This window comes from Eleutherodactylus coqui, chromosome 3 (assembly GCF_035609145.1).
Source record: "Eleutherodactylus coqui strain aEleCoq1 chromosome 3, aEleCoq1.hap1, whole genome shotgun sequence".
In the NCBI taxonomy this organism is placed as follows: domain Eukaryota; kingdom Metazoa; phylum Chordata; class Amphibia; order Anura; family Eleutherodactylidae; genus Eleutherodactylus; species Eleutherodactylus coqui.
Window position 1 is genome coordinate 240191039 of NC_089839.1, and position 24591 is coordinate 240215629.

At 45.2% G+C, this 24591-nt stretch overlaps 1 protein-coding gene across 2 annotated transcripts in view; it reads right to left on the reverse strand.

Moving 5' to 3' along the window:
* CLCC1 (chloride channel CLIC like 1) overlaps window positions 1-24591 on the reverse strand; it is a 51281-nt gene that overhangs the window by 19054 nt on the left and 7636 nt on the right. For both annotated transcript variants that reach the window (XM_066597164.1, XM_066597163.1), the window contains exons 3-5: window positions 20211-20318; window positions 14921-15031; window positions 1082-1306 (exon numbers count right to left, since the gene is read on the reverse strand). In XM_066597164.1, the coding sequence (XP_066453261.1) occupies window positions 1082-1306; window positions 14921-15031; window positions 20211-20318 (444 nt within the window). The remainder of the gene's footprint in view (window positions 1-1081; window positions 1307-14920; window positions 15032-20210; window positions 20319-24591) is intronic.

A 24591-nucleotide genomic window follows, 5' to 3' on the forward strand; every position in this document is an offset into this window, starting at 1 on the left:
CATATGTATAGCATTTTGTAGTATCTAATAAAAATGGTCAAAACCAATTAAACATATTAGTCTCATGTGTTCCATAGGAGGAGCAGTATTGGTTAATTTTGTACTTTGATACACTACGCTAGCAAAAGTATTTGTACACCTGAGCAAGAATCAAAAGAACAAGATATGTAACTAAATAGTATATGTTAATCCTTTCCAATCCAATTTGTATCCTGGTTTTCCTAAGGGGTTTACTCTTTTTCAGCCATTATACAACGGCGCTATATGCTGGCTAAAGCCAGTACTGCATGAGGCGACACGTTGGATAGGCTCCAACAGCAGAGAGGCTGGCAATATACAGTAAGAGAACCCTGACGGATGTCTTCCAACATCGAAGCTGTACAGCCTTGAATCATAATGCCACGTATCTGCAGGATGAATGGAGGGAAACACCATCTGAAGTTTGCTAGACGTTAGTAGAAAGAATGCTAATATAAGGACCAAAAAGCAGCCCCACTAACTATTAACATATGTAAATAAATCCAATTTTGATTCTTACCCAGGTGTCCCCTCTCCCACTAGTATGTAGCATCACTATACCACTCCCTCCCCCATTAGTATACCGCCCCTTCTCTACATCATAAAAATCAGAATGGTCCCTTTTAAACGCGACGGTGATCATAAATGGATAATGCTGAGTATATATTATGGATGAAGTGCAATTGTCTTCTGTAAAAAAAAAAGTTGAAAATAACTTTCCTACGGTTATTTTTTTTTACTGTTTGTTTAAAATAATTGAGATTTAAAAACACACAAGATTTTATTTTTAGGCCAAATCCCCATCCGTACTATTCAGTCTTATAACTACAGTTCTATCTATCCATTTCTGGGAAAGCTGGCGGTCAGCCAACATCCCTGTTATTGCAGCAATTGTATAAGTTGAGTGGCAAGATGTGTGTGTACCTAGATGATACTTCAGATCTGCGATCCTTTATGTGAATTGTAGCATTCCGTTATTCCCACATGACTTGTATGATGTCCACAATATTTATTTTGTTACAGTCCTGCATTTTATTCATGAACAGATTTCCACTGCTGTTACCTTAAAAGCGGTTCCAAGATCAATACCAAGGTGGTCCTCAAATATCCCCGTCCACCACTCCTTCACATTGTGAGATCTGAACTGAACCAATGTCCTGGTCAATGCCTCTTCAAAAGCTCCCAGATTCCAGTCTTCATCATCAAGGAATTTCTGAATCTCAACAACCATCTGTTTTGAAAGCACCATCTCAGCATTATAGTAGACTTCAGAGCTGGAATCTTCTGGCTGAGGAACAAGAGTTAATCAGTACAAAAAACAAAAAACAATGGCCTGTTTAGGTCCAACCTAAAGCCCCATTTACACTGGACAATTATCGCTTAAGATGTCTTTGAGCGATAATCGTTGTGTGTAAATGCTAGCTTTTTGGCCATACAATGATTTTATGTTGAGTTTAAAATCCATCGTTTGGCCAGGCAGCTAATAGCAGGGACCGCATGCTGTGATTCTCCACAGGAGTGCTGATAACATTGTATTCAGCAGCAGTTCCCCAGAAAAAAGGGGTTGTATGCAGATAACAGACTACCTGCCGTTATCCGCATACGGCGAAGGGAGGCTCATTTACATGCAAATTAAGCTAATAAGCTACTAAGGGGCATTAGCACTCATTAGTAGCTTTTGCAAAATGATCCTTCAAACTGTCATTCTCCCTATCTTTTGAACAAATTTTGAGCAATCATCTACGCGTGTAAATGGGGCTTTAGACAAGCCGATTTATTGTTTGAATTGACTCGTTCAAAATGCAAAATTGTTCAGTCCTTTACATTCGCTGTATAAGTGAATGAGAGACTGACCGAGTGCTGTTTAAACCGAACGATTAATGAACGACCGACAATGATTTTTATGTCTGCATAAGGGCTTATTCAGATGTGCGTATATCGACAGGGTTTTCACGCCCGGCTGATATACGCACTTAGCTCCGCCCCTGCCCCTTCCACTGCAAACAGTGGTGAGTGGCGGAGAGAGGGCGGGAGCTCAGTGCTCCTGGCCCGCCTCCTTCCCCTGCAGAGAGAGACAGCGTATATCGGCCGGCGTGAAAACCTGGCCGATATACACACGTCGGAATAAGCCCTAAAACGGACGAACGAAAAGTTAACAATAACACTGTGCAACACAGTTTTTGTAACAGATAAGCAGATAGGCGGCTCATAGTAACTTTAGTGTGCCGAATTAAAATAGGATATCCGTTTTTTTCTGTCACATAAGGTTTTCTAATTATGGGGAATAATGTAATCCAATTGCCGTTGTATTGTAATTTGTTTTGAAAAATGCCTATAGAATTAACCCCTTAACGACTGCCCCATCGGGAAACTACGTCCTCAGAAAGTGGGCTTTAATCCTAGAGGACCTAGTTTTATGCACCCTCTTTGGATTAATGCGCACTTGCCTGAGGATGTGACAGCTCCATGCTGTCGGTGCCCGCAGGTAGCCGACAGCATGGAGCTGTCATGGAGCTGTCATTCCAGGATCCGGTATTACGATCGGCGCTATCAAATGGACAGCGCCGATCGCATAAAAGTAAACAAAACGGTGTAAAATGACAGATATTCAGCTGCCCGGATGGATCGGATCCATCAGGGCAGCTGAAAATACTCACCCAGCTTGTCGGCGGTGTCCCCCGGAGATCTGGTCCTCCCGGACCCGCCGGCAGCCTTCTGCGCATGTGCGCCAGATGATGACGTCACGCGCATGCGCAGAAGCCCGGATGTCCCCGGTAAATTTAAAATCTCCTGGCTCCCGGCTCCTGAAGGTAGCCGGGAACCAGGAGGTGTTACCGGGGACCGCAATCGCCGCTATCCACTGGATAGCGGTGATCGTGAAAAAGTTGAAAAAGTAAAAAAAAAAGTAAAGTTTCACCTCACCTCATGGATCGGATCCATGAGGGGAGGTGAAAATACTCACCCCCGGTCCTCTGCGATGTCCCGGGACCCGAAATCCCCATCTGCGCATGCGCGCCCGATGTCAATGCACAGAGGGGCTCAAGCCCCGGGAAATTCAAGATTCCTCTGCTCCAGGCTGCCATGTGTAACCTAGAGCAGAGGGATGTCACTGGGGACATGATCACTGTCATGCAATGGATGACAGTGATCATGTAAAGTAAAAAAAAAGTGCAAAGTATAAAAAAAACATGTTTTAAAAAGTTAAAAAAGCTTGCGTTTCATCTCCCCCCACGGATCATATCCGTGAGGGAGGATGAAATGACGTACCCAAGGCCCGCGGATTTATCCGTGGACCTTACCCCAGCTTCTGCGCACGCGCCCGTCACCAATATGGCAGGCGCATGCGCAAAAACCGTTGTGATTTAAAATCTCCCTACTCCTGGCTACAAAACTTAGCCGAGAGCCTGGAGATTTCACGGAGAGCCGCGGTGAGCGGTTCCTGATCACATGTTCGCCGTTATCCAATGGATAATGGCGATCACGTAAAAGTTAAAAAAAGGTGAAGGTTCATCTCCCCTCACCGATGCGATCGGTGAGAGGAGATGAAACCTTTTACCGGAGGCCTCCGTATTTGCACCCCGACGCAATCTTCTTCCGTGAACTTTCCCGGATTCTGCGCATGCGACCACCGGCAAATCACCGGACACATGTGCAGGAGTCGGGGAGCCCAGGAAACTTAAAATCTCCTTGCTCTCAGCGACCAACTCAGAATAAAGTAAAGAGATGGAAATACATATCTTATCAAAAATTTGTACAGTATGTTTGGACATATTTGAGATATTATGGTTGAAAATATGAAAAAAATGACAATTTTTTCAAAATTTTTCCAATATTGGTACTTTTAATAAATACACACAAATTATATTGGTCTCTTTTTACAACCTAAATGAAGTACATGTGGCAAAAAAAACAATGTCAGAATCACTTGGATATGTAAAGCCTTTACGGAGTTATGCTACGTTGAATGACAGATTTCCAAAATTTGGCTCCGTCACTAAGGCGCAAACAGGCTTCGTCACTAAGGGGTTAATCCAGTGGCTTGCCATTAACCTTGCTTAATAAAAAGAACAAAAGGGATTGCGCAACTATTTCGCAATCATTGTTGCACACCATGCTGACTGAACACTATAAGGGTAGGTTTATGTAACACATAAGGCAGTGGTGACGAACATGTGGCACGCGTGCTCGAGGCGGCACGCAGAGCCCTCCCTGCTGGCACGTGTCACCATCCGCCGCTCACCACATTAGTGAATGCTGGCAGGTGCTGAGGCTCCCCTGCCGGCATTCACTCAGCAGCGCTGCTATATGCGCGGATCCCGGCACACACTGTGACATCAGTGTGCAGCCGGGATCCTCTTCCCTCCTACCCCGACGTCTCCTACTTGGTTCCGCGGGAGCAGGGGGAGGAGGAGTCCGGCAGGCATATTAACTTTCTCTTCCCCACTTCTGCCGTAATCAGCAATTTCAGCAACCTGATTGGCTGTTTGGGTTGACTGATTCACCAAACAACCAATCAGGTTGCTGGGATTGCCGATTACAGCAGAAGTGGGGAAGAAAAATTTAATATGCGTTCATGTGCACCAGCGATCAGGCAAAAGAGGAGCGTCGCTTCCACAGGGAGGAGGAGTAAGCATGTGTGTCTCGGGGGGCGGGTGTCACTATTACATGTTTTTCTTCATTTTACTTTTTTTAAAAGTTTTTCAGTACCATTATATGGTACATTAAATAGTACCATTTAAAAACAAGCCCTCATACAGCGACGCCGATGGATAAATAAAGGAGTTAATTTTTTAAAACAAAACAAAAAAAAGCTTGGTCAGTAAAGCGTTGAAAAAACTTGAAAATGAGACGTGCCCGCTGTTATTCAGTTATACCAGTGTAATCAGCAGGTTTTGATTTTATAGAAACATACTAGCTGATATACCCGGCTTCGCCCGAGTTAATTTGGTACTGGTGTTTATCTGGTGTTCACATGGAAAATCTTATGAAGTCGTGGTTACTTTAGAGATACCGGAAAAACATATGTTCACCTTTTTGCATAGTTCTCTGCGTTACCCAGGAAACCCCACGTGGAGGTAACCATGCGACGCTTCCTTTATATAAAATGACATCAGGAAGTGAGAGAATTAGATTACATACATAAAATTTGGACACTAATTCTTTTGCACTTAGAATTGAATAATCGAGTTGGGACCCATTAACTTTTCATACTTAGGACACAATCAATGCTTGTGCCAAATTTCATGTTTCTATGACATTGGGAAGTGAGAGATTTAGATTATGTATGTAAAATTTGGACGCTAATTCTTTTTTTAAATTCGTTTTTTTTATTAACATGTGCATTGCAAAATACAGATTACAGATAAATAATAAGAGCAGTGTTAGATATATGGTATACATATGTAATTTGCTATGAATAAATCAATACTGCCTCGCTGCTGTATTTCTTAAGTTGTATAAACAATTTCAACGGTAAACTTAACTTTTTAAACAACTTTGCTCTGTTTTGTTCTTGCTTCGATAGAGGTAGAATGCAGGACTGTAGGCGCTTCTTATTAAGGAAGAGGAGTGTAGGAAAGGGAAAAGAGAAAGAAGGGGGAGGGGGGGAGGGAGGGCTTATGGTTGGTTAAGGGGTGGCGGGGAGTGGTTTGTGTGGTGGGGGTTCAGGGTTCACTCCATTAACAGGGTAGAGTGGGCGTCTAACCAGTTCCCCCATATTTTTTGAAATTTGGCTGGGCAGCCTCGGTTTTGGTAAATTATTTTTTCGTAGGAGATGACTGTGTTCACCAGCTGGATCCAGTGTGGGACCGAAGGGACCTCAATGGCCATCCATCTCATAGCTATTACTTTTCGTGCCAGGAATAATGCTTTTTCAAGAAAGATGCGGGTGTAGTGTGGCCACATCTCCTCTTCCAGCAGGCCGAACAATGCTACTTTGGGGTCTAGGTCAACAGCTAATGGAGATGGTAATAGTGAATTTATAAGGTCGGTTATTTTTGACCAATAGTCGTTGACTGGTGGGCATTCCCAAATTAAATGCCAGAAGTTCGCCTCTGGTTGGCGGCATCTGTGACAGGAGCTTGAGGGTGTATTGCCCATTTGGTGTAGACGACTGGGGGTGAGATAGGCTTGGTGGATTATGTATAGCTGAATTAATTTATTGTTTATAGCCGGGGAGACTGACAGGTGGGATTCAGAGATGTCCTGCCATTCCTCAGGTGTAAGAGATGGGATGGCTTGTTTCCATTTGTCGTACACTGGAGGTGGGTTGGGGTCTATTTTGGCCGAGAGAAGGTGCGTGTATAGGGCAGAGATTAGTCCCTTAGGTCCTTGGGACTTGAGAATACCGATTGTGGGGAATTTGGATATGCGGGTTGAAGTGGGCGGGAATTGGGAATTTAATGCGTGTCTTAGCTGGAAATACCGGAATAGCTGAAGCCGCGGAGATTGTAGCCTGTCGCGTAATTGTGTGAATGTAGGGAGTGTTTCTTCTGTATATATGTCACCCAGTGTGTGTACTCCCTGAGCCATCCAATATTGTGGGTCTGGGACTGAGTGTACTGCAGTAAGACCCGGGTTATCCCAAAGAGGGAGCTCGGGTATTGTGTTTTTGTATTGTTGTAGCGTCTTTACTTCCCTCCATACGCCAAGAGCTAATTTATGGAGCGGGACTGTGTCGGCGGGGTTGGTGCACTCTGGAAATTCTAGAAAATTTAGAAGATTATTGCCTTTTACTTGTTTTGCAAGCTGTTTATCTGCTATAGGCAATTCCTTGTCCAGTACCCAAGCTCGTATGTTTCTCAGTTGTCCTGCCAGATAGTAGAGTCGAAGGTCCGGGAGGGCCATTCCTGCTTGTTCTTTGGGCCTTTGTAATGTGGTCAGGCCTAGCTTGGAGCGGGAGGAGTTCCATATAAATGTGATAAGAGAATTTAAGGATTGGAAATAGCGCTTGGGGACTCGTACCGGCATGTGTTGCAGCATTTGGGCTGGATAGTCATTTTAATAAGATTTATGCGTCCGGCTACAGAGAGCGGTAGCTTGGCCCATCTCTTCAGTTTGTGTTTGACATTGCCTAGAAGTGGGGTTATGTTTTCTGCTATGGCGTTGTTATGGTCGTGTGTCATGAATATCCCTAGGTATTTAAATGATGAGACCGGTTTTAGTCCGTACCTGGTGACACAGGGGTCATTTTTTGGGTTGAGGTCGGTGTAGAGGAGTGTTGATTTGGACCAATTGACATACAGTCCCGAAAAGTAGGAGAATCTGTCTATGTGAACCATAGCTTGAGAGAAGGAGTGTATTGGGTCCGATAGGAAGAGTATTGTGTCATCCGCATACATTCCCACTTTACTCTCGAGGTCTGCCCATTTAATGCCCTTCACTTCGGGGGTGCTTCTCAGGCGGATCGCTATAGCTTCAATGGCTATGGCGAACAGGGCCGGGGACAGGGGACATCCCTGTCGGGTGCCTCTTGCCAGTTGAAATTCAGTCGACGGGATGCCATTTACGATTACATTTGCGCACGGGGATTTATATATGATTTTAATCCATTGTTGAAATATAGGTCCAAATCCAAATCGGACCAAACAGGCCTCCAAAAAGACCCACTCCAGCGAGTCAAAAGCCTTTGCCATGTCTAATGAGACCAGAGCCCAGGGCATGTTGTATTGCTTTCCCAGCTGGATAGCCGTTTGGACTCTGCGGATATTTATCGTCGTGGACTTCCCTGGCATGAATCCCGTCTGGTCCGGGTGGATAATGGAGAGGATTACCCGATTCAGCCTGGTAGCCAGGATTTTAGTTAAGATCTTATAGTCTGTGTTTACCAATGAAATTGGGCGATAGGAACTACAGTCTACAGGTTCCTTCCCGGGTTTCAGTATCACCACTATGGAGGCTTTATAGAATGAGGGCGGGAGTGATTTATCTGTTTGGGCCTGGTTTAGTGTTTCCAATAGTAGCGGGGCTAATTGTTCGCTATATTTGCGGTACGTCTCTATCGGGAGGCCGTCAGGGCCGGGTGACTTGTTGAGGGCCATGTCCTGAATTGTCTGTTGAATCTCTTCTAATGTGATTGGGGCTTCCAGGAGCTCAACCTGTTCCGCAGAGAGGGTTGGGAAGTTTAAGTCCTCTAGGTAACTTAGAATGTCTGTCAGGGTGTTCTGGGAGAGGGAGCTATATAGGTTAGTATAGAATTCCCTAAAACAATTTGTAATGGATACGGCATCGGTCAGCTCCGCTCCGTGTTGGTTCCTAATTTTAAGGACCGTGTTAGTGTTGTTTTCGCGTCTAATGAGGTTAGCAAGTAAGTGGCTGGACTGGTTTCCCAATTCAAAATAATGTTGTTTGGTAAAAAATAATTTACGCTTAGTTTTGGCATGTATCTGGTGTTTGTGGAGGCGGAGCAGACCGAGCCAGGCAATTTGGTTGGCGTCTGTAGGGTTAGTTATATATGTTTTTTCGGCCTCCATTGTCTGATCCTCCAGCTCTTTGTCGGTTTGGGATGTCGACTTTTTAATATGTGAAATAGCTGACTTAAGAAATCCTCTAATGTAAGCTTTGAGAGTGTCCCATTTCAGGGCAGGGTGAGTATTGTCGTTGTGGGCATCTAAAAATAGGGATATATGAAAGGGTGTTTGATCATCTGATCCGATCAGCTTCAACCAGAATGGGTGGAGTCTCCAGGTAGGGACTATGTTTTGTTGGGGAAATTTCAATGTTAGTAATATAGGGCTATGGTCGGCTATGCCTCTTGGGCAGTGAGTAATGTTAGAGAGGGACAATGCCAGTTCTGCGGAGGTAAATACATAATCTATCCTCGTCAGCGCGTTATAGCCCGGGGAATGACAAGTAAACTCCCGTGTATCGTTGTGTTGGTACCACCAAAGGTCGATCCAGCCGACACTTTCGATTAATTGCTTCAGGGAGGAGCTTGGAATTGGGGTTATGTTGGGAGGTGTGTGGAATCTGTCTATATTGGGGTCCATTACCTTATTGAAGTCGCCCATACATATTATCCCTGCCAGTGGGTATTGATGTGCGTATGTTATAGCGGTTTGGAGAAGATGGAGGTTGCTGTGTGGGGGTTGTAAATAGACAGAATCACATAGGGTTTGGAATCTATTTCGCCATATATAAATATGAATCTCCCCTCGGGATCTCTACGGACATTAATAGGATTCCAGCGTAGCGACCTATGTACTAGGACAGAGACGCCTCTGGAAAAGGAGGTGTGAAAGGAGTGGGCTATCCACTGTACCCATGGTTTCGCCAGAGTATCAGCCCTTTCTTTAGTGAGGTGGGTCTCTTGTAAGCTTACAATATGTGGATTGATTTGCTTAATGTATAAAAAGACTGCCCTTCGTTTAAGCGCAGTTCCCAGACCCTGGACGTTCCAACTAAGGCATTTTAGGGACATATCTAATTACGTGGGTAGGTTCTATAAGTGTTACATCTATACCCATAGAATGGGGAGGGGGAACGGTTGTTGGCATGTATGGGGGAAAGAGTTGTGTTAGCGCAGACCTGCAAAAAATATTAATACAGAGCAGTGAACAACAGTTTAAACTTTTAACTTTTGGCATCCCGCTTAAATTTCAGCGTGGATGTCAAAATCAATATATGGAAAATTTACAAAACAGTTTAGCTACAATCTATTTAGAAGTAGCAGATGTTATATTGTTGGGGGGGGGGGGGGAAAGAAAGAAGTATCCCGGTGGCCTATAGAGGTTGGTATCTATTTGCTAGGTCCCAAAGGCGGTTTGGAAATTCCCTGGTCCTGCATTTCACCATCTATAAGTCAGGGGGGTATCAGCCGCTTGGATTATAACTAGGCTCAAGTCCTTCTATAAATGCGGCGGGGTCAATTGTCCTTCGATGGCTCTGGGTGCATATCCAGCCATTCCATAGCCTCAGCGGGGGATTGGAGGAAGATCACTTTTCCTTGAGTTACGATGCGCAGGCAGGCTGGATATGCCATTGAGTATGGGATGTTTCGTCCCTTAAGTTTTCTTTTTGCTTCCGTGAAGGTGGCTCTTTGTTTTTGTAATTCAGCGGAGAAGTCCGGGAATATAGAGATTGTTGCATTATTGTATTTTAATGGACCCTTCAGCCTAGCTTGGCGCAGTGCGGTGTCTCTATCTCTGCAGTTTAAGATCGTTGCTAGGAATGGACGCGGGGGAGCTCCCGGTTGTGGCGGTTTTACTGGGACCCGGTGGGCTCTTTCCACTGTAAGTTGAGCGGAAAAGGTGTCGTCGCCCAATAGGGTTTTTAGCAGGTTTTCAGTGAATGTTTCTGGATGGGGTCCTTCTGATCTTTCGGGTAGGCCTATTATACGGAGATTATTGCGGCGTGACCGGTTTTCCAAGTCGTCCATTTTGGACTGGCAGAATTCTGTGGCTCGTGTGGCTTTTTTGACGGCCACGGAAAGCGGGCGTAGGGAGTCTTCTGCGTTGGATATGAGGTCTTCCATCTCCTGTATTTTACCTCGCATGTTCTGTAGGTCTTGCCGTAGCAGGGAGACATCAGATTTTATTTCTTCTATTTTGTTGGTAAGCGAGGATTTGCAAATGTTTATTGCGTCTAGGATTTGTCGCATGGTCGGTTCTGAGGGGTGTCCCGTTTCGTCATTGGACTCTCATCGGAGCAGGTCGTGCCGCTTTGGGGGTATGCTCGGGGGTCTCAGTGCGGGCGTATTCTTTCAGCTTATCGGTAGCCGACCCGCTTTTAGCCCGAGTGCTCATGATGGAGGATATTAAGTCAACTATTGTGAGGTGGGTTAGCTGACTATACTAGCAAATTGATGCTTTCCTTATAGGTTTTAGATATTTTGGCTGTAGGGTCCGAACGGGTGTATAGTTGCGACTGCTGTTAGAGAATATGGGTCTTTGTCTTCTCCTGCCTTTTGTAGTGCAGTATGAGAAATATCAGGGCTGTTTGTAGTAGAAGCCAGGTGGCGGTTTTAGCGATTTAGTGCGATTTTTTAGAGTCTTAGATGTTGTTAACTGTAGAGCCTTTGTGGGTTATGCAGCTATAGTGTCTGTTAGAAAGTAATGGTCCCGCAGTTTGGGCTGCAACCATGCAGGATTTATCTGGTTTGGGGTCGTTAGAGAGGTAGGGGGACCACGCCAATCTCGCGTGGCGACACGACCTATCAAAGGTGGCACCGGTCCGTCCAGGCGCCTCAGGCGTACAATTCAAAATATGGGGGACGCCTTTAATGGTCAGATGGACCGGGGTCCGTATGGATTTTGGAGGTGTTTAGGCAGTCCTTTCCTCTCTCCCCCTCCAGGACATCAATATATACGTGGAGGTGTGGGCGGCTGGGGTTAGAACGGGTTGTAGAGTTCTGGGCTGACTGCCCAATATATCTCTCCCAAGAGAGACGATACTGGGCAGATGTGTTGTCCCCCAGCCCCCGCAGGTTACTCACAATTCCGCTGCCGGCTCCGCTGGGCCGGGTCCGGAGGACAGGACAGGGTCTTCTGACGTGTTGAAGTCCTAAGAGGGCCGAGCGCCGCGGTCCGGTCGCCAGTCAGCGCTTCGTGGAGCAATCGGCGCCGCCGGTATGGTGTTATGGGCAGCGGAACGGCTGAGCAAGCCGCGGCCCCCCACGCAGATGCAGCCCCGGGAGCTGAAAGGCCGGCCTCGCTCCCCGTCCAAGGAGGGGGGAGGGTGTTTCGTTTTCCCGTCGGCTGCCGGGGGATGCCCACGTGGTCCGGAGACGAGCGCCTGTACAGCTCGTGACTCCGGTCAGGGACCGGTACCAGGAGGCTCCTACTTAAAGGCTGGAGGGTGGGCTCCCCGATCGCAGGGGGAGCAGGCACGTCTCGGCTCACCGCCGAGCACGGAGCACCGACAGCCGGCAGCGGAGGATCGGATGCGGTGGAGCGGCCGGCGCGCCGTGGCCGCGGCTCGGGTTGCACCGCGGTGGCTCGGCTCACGGTGCGAGGAGGCGGACCGCACCGCTCCTCAGGTTAAGGTCCGGGTCGGGAGCTTCCACCCCGCTGGGGTCGCGGTCAGCCGGCGGCAGCAGGGGAGATGAAGGAGAAGCGGTCCGGAGTGGACGCGGCGCTCCGGTAAGTCAAGGGTCTCGGAGGGGGTGAAGGAGGACGGTCCGGTGTGTAGGCAGGGGGTCAGCGAGATCAGCGGCAGGCGGCGGGCGGGAAGGGTAGCAGGGCGTTGGCGCGGCCTCACCTCCGTCCCGGCCCGCGGTCTTGTAGAAAGGGCTTGGTGCGTATAGTTGCTCCCAGCTGCGGTCCGATGGTTCCTGCAGGATCTATGGGTCCATAGGCGATGTTTTAAGCATCAAAGGTCCGTGAAGGCCAGGATTTTATACGGATTTTGGTAGTTTCCCCGGAGAGCTCTCCTCACGTGCGGCTTTCCATGTTGGCCGCCAGCCACGCCCCCCCTTGGACGCTAATTCTTTTGCGCATAGAATTGAATAATCGAGTTGGGACCCATTAGCTTTTCCTATTTATGACATAATCAATGCTCGTGCCAAATTTCCCGTTTCTATGACACTGGAAAGTGAAGAAATTACATTCCGCACGTAAAATTTGGACGCTAATTCTTTTGCGCATAGTATTGAATAATGGAGTTGGGACCCATTAGCTTTTCCTATATATGACATAATCAATGCTCGTGCCAAATTTCACGTTTCTATGACACCGGAAAGTGAAAAAATTACATTCCGCACGTAAAATTTCGATGCCAATTCTTTTGCGCTAGAATTGAATAATCGAGTTGGGACCTATGAACTTTTCCTATTTATGACATAATCAATGCTCGTGCCAAATTTCCTGTTTCTATGACACCAGAAAGTGAAGAAATTACATTCCGCACGTAAAATTTGGACGCTAATTCTTTTGCGCATAGAATTGAATAATCGAGTTGGGACCCATTCGCTTTTCCTATTTATGACATAATCAATGCTCGTGCCAAATTTCACGTTTCTATGACACCAGAAAGTGAAAAAATTAAATTCCGCACGTAAAATTTCGACGCTAATTCTTTTGCGCATAGAATTGAATAATCATGTTGGGACCCATTAGCGTTTCTTATTTATGACATATTCAATGCGTGTGCCAAATTTGAAGTTTTTATGACATTGGGAACTGAGAGATTTAGATTATGTACGTTACATTTCGACGCCAATTCTTTTGCACTAGAATTGAATAATCGAGTTGGGACCCAATTACTTTTCCTATTTTGGAGATAATCTATGCTTGCGCCAAAATTCATGTTTCTACGACATCGGGAAGTTGGAGAACTTTTGGCGAGTCAGTGAGTCAGTCAGTGAGTGAGTCAGTGAGTGAGTCAGTGAGTGAGTCAGTGAGGGCTTTCGTCTTTATATATATAGATTACTTCCGGTTACAAAATTACCCTTTCCAATCCAATTTTGGATTCAGGGTTTCCTAAAAGGCTTTCCCTTTTTGCTGTTATACAACGGTGCCATCTGCTGGCTAAAGCCAGTGTGTGTGCGCCAGAGAGGCTCCGACAGCAGAGTGGGTGACAATAGAAGGTAAGAATACCCTGTCGGACATCTTCTGACATTGGAGCTGTACAAGCTTCAATCAGAATGTAGGAAGATGTCAGACACTGTATTGGAAAGGGTTATTCTTGGTCTTGGCACAGCAAACGCAACTTCCGAACTGAGGTTCCAGCGCAGATCTGAAAGCAGCCTTATCGTTTACAATCTTTGCTGTAGTTCTGCCTATACCTCATTAGTGTCGCGTGTTTTTTCTCCTCTGAGGGACCAACTTATCATTGTAGTTCCCATCCTTCGTTACAGTAAGGTTTAGATTTTATCCATTGTGTATTTTGTTTGTGGCATGATAAGGTATGTTTATATGCATAGTACTGATGTGTGCGTGTCCCTAATGGGCCATTTACACGTAACGATCATCACTCAAGATTCGTTCAAACTATATTGAGCGATAATCATGCAGTGAAAATGGAAAAAAAAAAAAAAACATGTATAAAATAAATCTAGATAAAAAACACAACAAAAACCACCATCGAAGTACTGTTGGCTTCTCGTTGCGTGTAAATGTTCCCTGCTCAGCGCTTCACATAGAAAGTGAAGCACTGAGCGAGAAGCCCGCGGTCCAGCGGTAAGTGTCTAAACGCTCTGCACGAGCACTAATGACCTTTGCGGTGATATCAGAGCTCTTGCGGTTGTTTAGGCTGTCGCCCCGTGTAAAACGAGCATTAGGCTGGGCACACAAGAGTGCATTTCAACTGCGTAGGACCCACGCAAAATACGCGGTACATCACAGCAATTCAAATACATTGATTTTCACTGTTACACTCAGACTAGCGTTTTTTCGTTGCGTAAAATATGCGGTTAAAGGAACGCATCATATTCTAGTTTACCGCATACTATGCGTGATACTGCGCTATCGTTCTCTATGGGTGCGTGAAAAACGCAGTGCAATTACACTGCATATGTGTGGCGTTTATACGCAACGTCACTAAGCATTAGTTTTTTAACGAATGGAGGTGGAGTGGGCCTCCATATAAAGTAAACTGGAGTCGCTTAAACATTAAGCAGCTCCAGTCTACCCCGCCCGAGGGGCGCTTGGCTTTCAATGCTATTAAAACTCACTGGTCAGTCACTCAGTCCCCCGTCTGCAGCCGCATGAAGACGGGACAATTATCACCTGATTTCGCCTTGTGAGCAGTCCTGCGCTCGCCTCCTCTGTCGCTGCATGAGAGCGGGAAGAGGCAAGGAAGCAGGAAGGCTTGGAGCAAAGACAAAAATATACCAGATGTCCCCCATTCTGCTCCTACTAGAGTTGTTGAGACACCTCTATTACCACTGAGTAGAGGTTATAATGAAGTAGCAGGTTGGAGAAAATATTAACAGTCACACAAAAGAAAAAAGGGTTTTACTACTTACAAGGCCAAAACGTTCCGCTTCATTTAGCACCTTGCGAAGGAAGCGTCTGAAGACCGGGTTACTGTTGCTCTCTAGTGACTTTAAGTCTTCTTTGTGCTTCGGTTCCTCAGTCTGAAAGAACACAAATGAGCTGAGAAGTAAAGAAAAAGAAATCTTGCACAGCGCCAACTTATTCTGCAGCGCTTTCAAGTAATTTCACCCCCACAAAGCTGGGTACTCATTTTACTGACCTTGGAAGCCTTTATCTGGCTACCTGAAGCATTCAGGGATTGAACCTGCAACCTTCAGGTCGTGAGCAAGAGCTTAGGACTGCATTCTGCTGCCTTAAAGGGGTTGTCCCGCGCCGAAACGGGGTTTTTTTTTTTTCAATAGCCCCCCCCGTTCGGCGCGAGACAAACCCGATGCAGGGATAAAAAAAAACCCGGATAGTACTTACCCGAGTCCCCGCGCTCCGGTGACTTCTTACTTACCTTGTGAAGATGGCCGCCGGGATCTTCACCCTCGGTGGACCGCAGGTCTTCTGTGCGTTCCATTGCCGATTCCAGCCTCCTGATTGGCTGGAATCGGCACACGTGACGGGGCGGAGCTACGAGGAGCAGCTCTCCAGCACGAGCGGCCCCATTCAACACGGAGAAGACCGGACTGCGCAAGCGCGTCTAATCAGGCGATTAGATGCTGAAAATTAGACGGCACCATGGAGACGGGGACGCTAGCAACGGAACAGGTAAGTGAATAACTTCTGTATGGCGCATATTTAATGCACAATGTATATTACAAAGTGCATTAATATGGCCATACAGAAGTGTATACCCCCACTTGCTTTTGCGGGACAACCCCTTTAAGTAACACTCTGCACCACACAAGTCTGCCCTGTGGACTTCGTAGGTATAAACCTGACTCAATGCTACTAGAAGTCAGAAAATAGATACCCAGTACTGTGCAGAAGTTTTAAGCAGGTGTGAAAAAAAATCTGCAAAGTAAGAATGCTTTCACAAATTGTGTTCAGGATTTATTTTTGTCAATTAACAAAATGCAAAGTGAGTGAACAAAAGAAAGACACACAGAAAGTAAATGTATAGAGCATGATGACTGTTTAAACATAACGATTATCGCGCATTTTCGTTCAAACGAATTTTGTGCGATAGTTACGGGAAAATGGGCCATTAGGACACGCCACTGATAGCTGATCGGCAGGGGTTCGCCTCCTGGGAACTGACCAACCTCCTGTTAGCAGAGGCCGATGTGCTAGTGAGGGAAGTTACTGTGGGCGGCAAGCACAGCTCTGTACATTCTGCAGTGGCCCTGGATGGTACTGCAGGCAAAGTTCTCATTTATTTCACGCCGGAAAACCCCTTAAAATTAAATTAGTGCATCTCAAAATGAATGATAAAAATGATACACAAGTAATAAACTTTGCCACACTGTTTGATAAACTTGGACTTTGTGCATGTTCCTGAAGCAGCAAGTCCAGCAGGCTAAGGGAGTGGAAGTAGTACATGAGGTAGGGCATTACCTGTATCCTACTGCAGAAAGTAACCAGCCATCATACAGCCGGACACAGGCTGCATTTACAGAGGCAGGCTTGATATCGTGCGTGCCAACATGTGTTTTTCATGGCGATAGAGTTTTTGATTAAAACAAAAAAGCCACGCATCACTTCTGTGAAATGTCGATCCTCACGTGCGTGAAAGGATCGCAAGAGTTTCCTATTAACTTCAATGGGAAGCATCACATGGCTTACGAGTACCTTGCGATGGCCTTTAAGTTCCCATTGAAAACCGTTCTGATGGAAGCGCCCAAAGATAGAATATGAATGAATCTATTCAGAAGAATGGATTTCATATTCGAATGAGTTTTGTGCGCATCTCACAAAACTCCCGTGAGAATATTGTTCATGTGAATAAGCCCCAATGGAGTGAGGGGCAGTAAAGGTGGTGATCTCCTGGGGGTGAGGTGGGGGTAGATGAGAGGTAGAGAAACATTCTTTATGCATTTCTCAGTTTTCATTCTCATTTTGATGTAGATAAGGACGCTGAGGGTACAGTCACACGGGGCACAGTGGTCAGAAAGTTCTTCACAAATAAGCCCCAAGGTGTGCTGTAATTTTTCGCCAGAACGGCGCAATTTTTAAGCCATTTTTACAAGTTATTTGCGCCTACAAATTGCTCCGTTTTGTGATTTGGTTATGAATGCGAGTGACCCCTGCGTCTCGGATGTTTCCGACACATTTATGAAGCCCAAACCTTGATAAATGGTGCAAAAAGTAAGCATAATTAAGACCAAGAAAAACCTTGTCTAAATACCAAATGTGATGATTTGGCGCATTGTGTGGCTTTTGACGCATTTAAGCATTCTTTCTGGGGCATTTCTCAGCATGTCGGTGCTGACAATGTTCTTGTTTGGAGAAACTCTTCACACAATACGATTTATTAATATTAATTTTTATTAAATTAGTGGGATAACACTCCCTTGGAAACCCCTCTATGGGACAGCAGAGCATTACCACACCTGTTGAACCTACCGGACAGACAATTTTGGTCAAATCTGGGAATCACTACACTAGAACACCTACAGTTAGGGCCAGAAATATTTGGACAGTGACAAGTTTTGTTATTTTAGCTGTTTACAAAAACATGTTCAGAAATACAATTATATATATAATATGGGCTGAAAGTGCACACTCCCAGCTGCAATATGAGAGTTTCCACATCCAAATCGGAGAAAGGGTTTAGGAATCATAGCTCTGTAATGCATAGCCTCCTCTTTTTCAAGGGACCAAAAGTAATTGGACAATGGACTCTAAGGGCTGCAATTAACTCAGAAGGCGTCTCCCTCGTTAACCTGTAATCAATTAAGTAGTTAAAAGGTCTGGGGTTGATTCCAGGTGTGTGGTTTTGGATTTGGAAGCTGTTGCTGTGACCAGACAACATGCGGTCAAAGGAACTCTCAATTGAGGTGAAGCAGAACATCCTGAGGCTGAAAAACAAGAAAAAATCCATCAGAGAGATAGCAGACATGCTTGGAGTAGCAAAATCAACAGTCGGGTATATTCTGAGAAAAAAGGAATTCACTGGTGAGCTTGGGAACTCAAAAAGGCCTGGGCGTCCACGGAAGACAACGGTGGTGGATGATCGCCGCATACTTTCTTTGGTGAAGAAGAACCCGTTCACAACATCAACTGAAGTCCAGAACACTCTCAGGGAAGTAGGTGTATCTGTCTCTAAGTCAACAGTAAAGAGAAGACTCCATGAAAGTAAATACAAAGGGTTCACATCTAGATGCAAACCATTCATCAATTCCAAAAATAGACAGGCCAGCGTTAAATTTGCCGAAAAACACCTCAAGAAGCCAGCCCAGTTCTGGAAAAGTATTCTATGGACAGATGAGACAAAGATCAACCTGTACCAGAATGATGGGAAGAAAAAAGTTTGGAGAAGAAAGGGAACGGCCACATCCTCTGTAAAACATGGTGGAGGCAACGTGATGGCATGGGCATGCATGGCTTTCAATGGCACTGGGTCACTTGTGTTTATTGATGACATAACAGCAGACAAGCGTAGCCGGATGAATTCTGAAGTGTACCGGGATATACTTTCAGCCCAGATTCAGCCAAATGCTGCAAAGTTGATCGGACGGCGCTTCACAGTACAGATGGACAATGACCCCAAGCATACAGCCAAAGCTACCCAGGAGTTCATGAGTGCAAAAAAGTGGAACATTCTGCAATGGCCAAGTCAATCACCAGATCTTAACCCAATTGAGCATGCATTTCACTTAAATCCAGACTTCAGACGGAAAGACCCACAAACAAGCAAGACCTGAAGGCTGCGGCTGTAAAGGCCTGGCAAAGCATTAAGAAGGAGGAAACCCAGCGTTTGGTGATGTCCATGGGTTCCAGACTTAAGGCAGTGATTGCCTCCAAAGGATTCGCAACAAAATATTGAAAAAAAAATATTTTGTTTGGGTTATGTTTATTTGTCCAATTACTTTTGAGCTCCTAAAATGTGGAGTGTTTGTAAAGAAATGTGTACAATTCCTACATTTTCTATCAGATATTTTTGTTCAACCCTTTAAATTAAACGTTACAATCTGCACTTGAATTCTGTTGTAGAGGCTTCATTTCAAATCCAATGCGGTGGCATGCAGAGCCCAACTCGCGAAAATTGTGTTACTGTCCAAATATTTCTGGCCCTAACTGTATATATAGATGGTATACTGGTCTCCTTTGAACAGTTACAACAACTGTACTAAATACCTAGAGCGGGCTTCTACAACTCAGACATGCCCTGACAACACAACTCCCAGAACCCAGACGACCCTTCTCTTCATACCCATTAATAGGCATACTACGCACCCAAGGACCTAAAGGCCTTATTTCGACACTATATACCCACCTACTATACTCCAAGATCCCCGACACGCCAATGACGGTGATGGAGAGATGGAAAGAACTTATACCATCATTGACTAATGAGGACTGGGAGACCGCGATGTCCACGTACACCGGGGTCTCACCAGCTGCAAATAATAAGCTAACCCAACTATATATCCTACATCAATGTTATTTGACACCGACTAGACTACACAAAATGAATAGATCAGTTACCAACCAATGTCATCGATGCCATGCATCTAACGCAAACTTTAATCACCTGATCTGGCGTTGCCCGATGGTGTACACATATTGGAAGGAGATCACCGGGTTTTTAACCCAACTAACAGGAATACCAATACTACCGGATCCAGCAATATGTTCACTAGGCATCATAGAATATTTCTCACTAAAGTATTATTTTATGCCCATAAAGTAATAGCCTTACGCTGGATGGATAGACGTCCTCCGACAATCGCAAAATGGCAGAATATTGTCAATTCCACCTTACCATACGAGAAAATAGTGTATAAAAACAGAAAATGCCCCGAAAAATTCGATAAGGTCTGGGGAATTTGGTGCGGGACAACAAATACAAACTTCACACAGGAGTTGTTTCAAAATTTATTAAGAAGATCCACAGCCAGGCTTGATATGTAAAATATGTGACCATACCATCAATATTACAAATATACGTATTAACAAATGTTCAATAATTACAGAGAAAATGTAGCGTATTTATGTACTGAATACTTGTACTAAAGAGCCTTTTGATGTATGCAAAGTTATTTAAACAGTTATTGTATGCAATGTACACTGTTCAATAAAACGAGTTAAAAAAAAATAAAATAGTGGGATAACATCCTGTAAACTGTGTATTAGATATCAGCCCCTTTCCCAATATTTGTAAATACTCACCATTTGCTTAGATTTTTTGGTGTCCAACACTATTGCTTTATTATTGTTGCCCAGGCAGGCTTCCTCTCCTTTCTCACAAACTCCTTCTACTTGCTCCTCCATGTTGTGCTGAAAAAAAGAAAAGAATTCAAAATTCAGATTATAACTATAATTGGGGGTCGATGACTTTCTGCTAAAAGTTTCTAAAATGCCACAAACTGTACTACATTGTAACAGGGGCTCTAAAAGTCAGCACTGCTCACCTCTACTCTTCATGTCAAGGCCCTCTGCTAGAAGGGGGGGTTCCCCAAATAACAGAACTACCCCCCTTGTCACTTGTAAAACGTTTCTCCTTATGCACTTCCTACAATATCTACAGCCATCGGAGACCGGAGGAGTAGACTAGCGTCCTTCTGTAGATCTATAGTGCTGGAGGTGATATCATTCAGGCCAAAGACAAGTTTCCAAAACCATGAACCCTTGAGCAGTGCCACCAAATATGTAGAAATGTATTAATTTGGTTATGCAGGATTTATTGGGTAAATAGAAGTGTTTTTCTTTAGTCAGTGGCATAATTTTCCTATAGTTCATGTATACCTGGAGGCAGAAGCCATCGCAAGCTGAAAGACCATTGACCATTCAAGAGGGTGCGACCTAAAGCCAAACATTGAGCAATCACCTTGCGCTCCGAGCGGGGTATGCAGAAGACAAGCGGGGGCCCTCAATACCTGTTCAGGACAGATTTGTTCGTCACCCTAGGTGTCCCTTAAATCGAAGTTTTTTCCTCCCATTTCAACTCCCTTATTAAATGTTGTCCAATTGCTTATACGGTACATGAAGTATTGCCACTGAAAGATACAACCTCTCATAGAACTACATCACCGAAAAGATAAAATAGTTCTGATATTTAGAGAGGGGCGAGGCATAAAAACTTAAATTAAAAAAATAAAATAAAGTGCTAAAAATGGGCTGTGGCAGGAACGGGTTAATCTGTTATCTATGTAGTTTGGTTTAAAAAGTAGTGCAAACATGTCTTCACCCCCTCAGGAATCCCAGAAATTTGCACAAAGTACAAAATACAAGACCATGGCACACAAACATAGTAATTTTGACATTCTGCAACCAAGCATCACTGACAACTTACAGCAGATATCACTCGGATCACTCAGTGACTTTTATTTTTTGTCAGGAAAGTCATTATTTCACAACCTTGTTCAACTCCATTTCCTTCAACAGAACTGAGCTGCAATAGCAGACACAACCCATGGACAGGTGTGGCGCTATGTTTGTAAGAAATAATGTCTAATCCTGGACAACCTCGTGCTGGACATATAATAAATGGGCTAAAAACTTACTGCACACTGATGAAGGGGCAAAACCCCAAAACTGCTGTCTGTGTATGGATTCTGGCTTGGATTTCAAATTCCCAATCATTGTTATAAGACTTATATAAAGAGTCTAACATTGGCTTGCAGGAATGCTGCCTTCCAGTAGGTGGCGCTGCAGAGGCATCTTCCTTATTTGCAGTATGGTCTATTATAACATGTACATTTTTCAATAGGGCATACAGACAGTCCTTGTTTTGATAGGACAAGCCCTTTACTCTGACTACGATACTGATGACCTGTCCTCAGGATAGCTCTTCAGTATCAGATTGGTGAACGGATTCCCACCGATCAGCAGCCACTTCACCGCATACCACACACAGCAGTTGTGCCTGTGTAGCAGCTCAATCCCATTCACGTTAATGGCGGACCCTTATAACTCTGATACTGAGGGGACATCAACAATATCTTATTTCTGGAAAGCCCCTTTAATCTGCGACTGCTGCAGGGAAGAGCTATATGAAAGGAAGTCACCAACGCACAGCTGATTCCTAGGGGTCTCAGGAGTTAAACTCAGGGATCTGCAGATCATCATGGTGGCCATTTTTTTCTTTTTTAAGAAAGGAGCCTTTCCTTAAATTAGTTTATCCCAGGAATCATTTACATACTGAATCTCCTAGAATGCTGTTTGCCCTTTCCAATCCAATTTGTATCCTGGTGTTCCTAGTTGGCTTACTCTTTTTCTGCTGTTATACAACGGCGCTATCTGCTGGCTAAAGCCAGTATTGCATTATATGACACGTTGGATAGGCTTTGACAGCAGAAAGGCTGGCAATATACAGTAAGAGAACCCCGACGGACGTCTTCCAACATCGGAGCTGTACAGCCTTATTCATAATGTCTTCAGAGGTCAGACAGTGGATTGGAAAGGGTTAAAGGGGTATTTCCATTTTGGTTTTCCATGGCGGAGATGGGAAAACCCAGCAGCTCTGTTCCGACCGCCTCTTGGAAAGCACCGAATGCAATGCTGTATCCGTAGCTCTCAATATGGTGAGCTAGCCCGGGTACCCGATAGAGAACGCGTGCAATACAAAACATTATGACGTTGTAAGTAAGAAGAGAGGATATCAGAACGTCCGCAAAAATATGTGGAAGCACCAATGCTGATTAATGCATGGTCTTAGATCCAGAAGATGACCCTGACATAAGAGTCTCTAGTAGTTTAGGAGTTCTAAGCGTTGATAGTCCAAGGGTCTCCAGGGGCCACTCCATAGTCCAAGGGTCTCCCGGGGCCACTCTAGAACATTGCAATATGAACATGGTTTGTTCATTCGGCCAATAGAAATCTGGTGATGACACTGGTAGTTATTGTCTGTATTGTATCTAACAGCTTCCCCCCTCCAAGAATTTCCAAGCTGTTTTTCCCAAAATTGAGTGTCTCTCGGTCTGAAGAATGTCGGGCATGCTTCGCTAATTTCTACAATTCAAGCAGCCGCTTGTGTTGATTCGGGAGTCGCCCGTTAGTTTGCTCCGGCATCTCAGCTAGTTGAGCGTCCGCTTGTCAATTGCGTTGATTCTGGAGTCAGGCGTTAGTTTGCTCCGGCATCTCAGCTAGTCGAGCGGCGGCTTGTCGAGTGCGTTGATTCTCTAGTCTGGCATTAGTTTGCTCCGACGCTGCAGCTACTCAAGTGGCTGCTACTTTAAGGCTGGCTGCACACGGCCGTGACGGGCTCCGCCGCGGAATTCCCGTGGCGGAGCCCGTCACGGCGCCCCCCAGAGACCCCATACTTACCTGCGGATCCGGCATCCCAGGTCCCGCATGACGCTTCGGTGTGACGCGCCGGCCACGCCACATGACACGCCCAACGCAGCGGCGGTAGGGCAATTTCACGCTATTTTCCGCTGTGCTACAGCGGAAGATAGCGTGAACGGACGGCTTCCATTGACTGCAATGGAAGCCGTCCGCACGTACACCCGCGGCAAATAGAGCATGCCGCGGGTGAGGACGGGAGATTTCACGGTGCTGAATTCCGCGGTGTAATTCCGCACCATGAGCCCTGAGCTATTAGGCTCAATAGAACCTAATAGGTGCGGGCAACGCAGCGGATTTCCGCTGCGAATTATGTGGCGGAAATCCTTTCGTGGAAAGGAGGCCTCAGTGCGGCTGTTGCCCTTCTGCCCAAACAGGCCCTTCGCTTGCTCAGCATCTTCTATCTAAAACACAAAATCTGTTTGTTTGGTATACAAATCCCCAGTTCTGGTCCGATTTGAGTAAAATTTGGCACTTTTTGCTGCCAATAGCAACCAATCATAGCTCAGCTTTCATTTGTTATTCTGCTAAGGTAAAGTGAAAGCTGCGCCATGATTGGTTGCTATGGGCACCAGTTTTCAATACACAGTGCTGAGATAAAATGAAAGCTGCTCTGTGATTGGTTGCTATGGGCAACAGTATTTAATCCTCTTAGTGCTGAGGTAAAACGAAAGCTGCTCTGTGATTGGTTGCTATGGGCACCAAAAACTGTTTTTTTACTGTTTGTCGATTTCCTATTAGACGGTTTTGATAAATGAGGGCCAGGGTTCATAAATTTGCTCCATGTCTTCCTGTCTGGGGACATAGCATTGTTGCAAACTGTTATCCACACAGACATCCAAATCGGAATTAGGAAGGACAAAATGGGCCAAAAATTGGTGGCTCCACCAGGGTTAGACTGGGGCTAAAAAGCAGTCCTGAAACACCAATTGTCAGAACTCAGTCTGACTCTTCTAGTGGGAATTACTTGTTGGAAATAACCAGGAAGACTAAATAGAGTCCGTAGAATCCATTGGTGAAAGCAAATTTGGGGGTTGCTGCATTAAAGTCAAACAAAGGCAAAAAAAATGCAAATAAGGTTGCCAAGACAACAACATTTTTGAATTGTTTTCAGCCTATAACCTTTCCTGATTAAAATTATAGTATGTGCAAAATTTCATGTCAATCGGTCGTACAGTTTGTGCGTGATGCTCCAAACAGACATTGACAAATATATAGAAGAAACCGTGTAGCACAGAGCACTACCCTGTATCTGTGACTCGGAGAG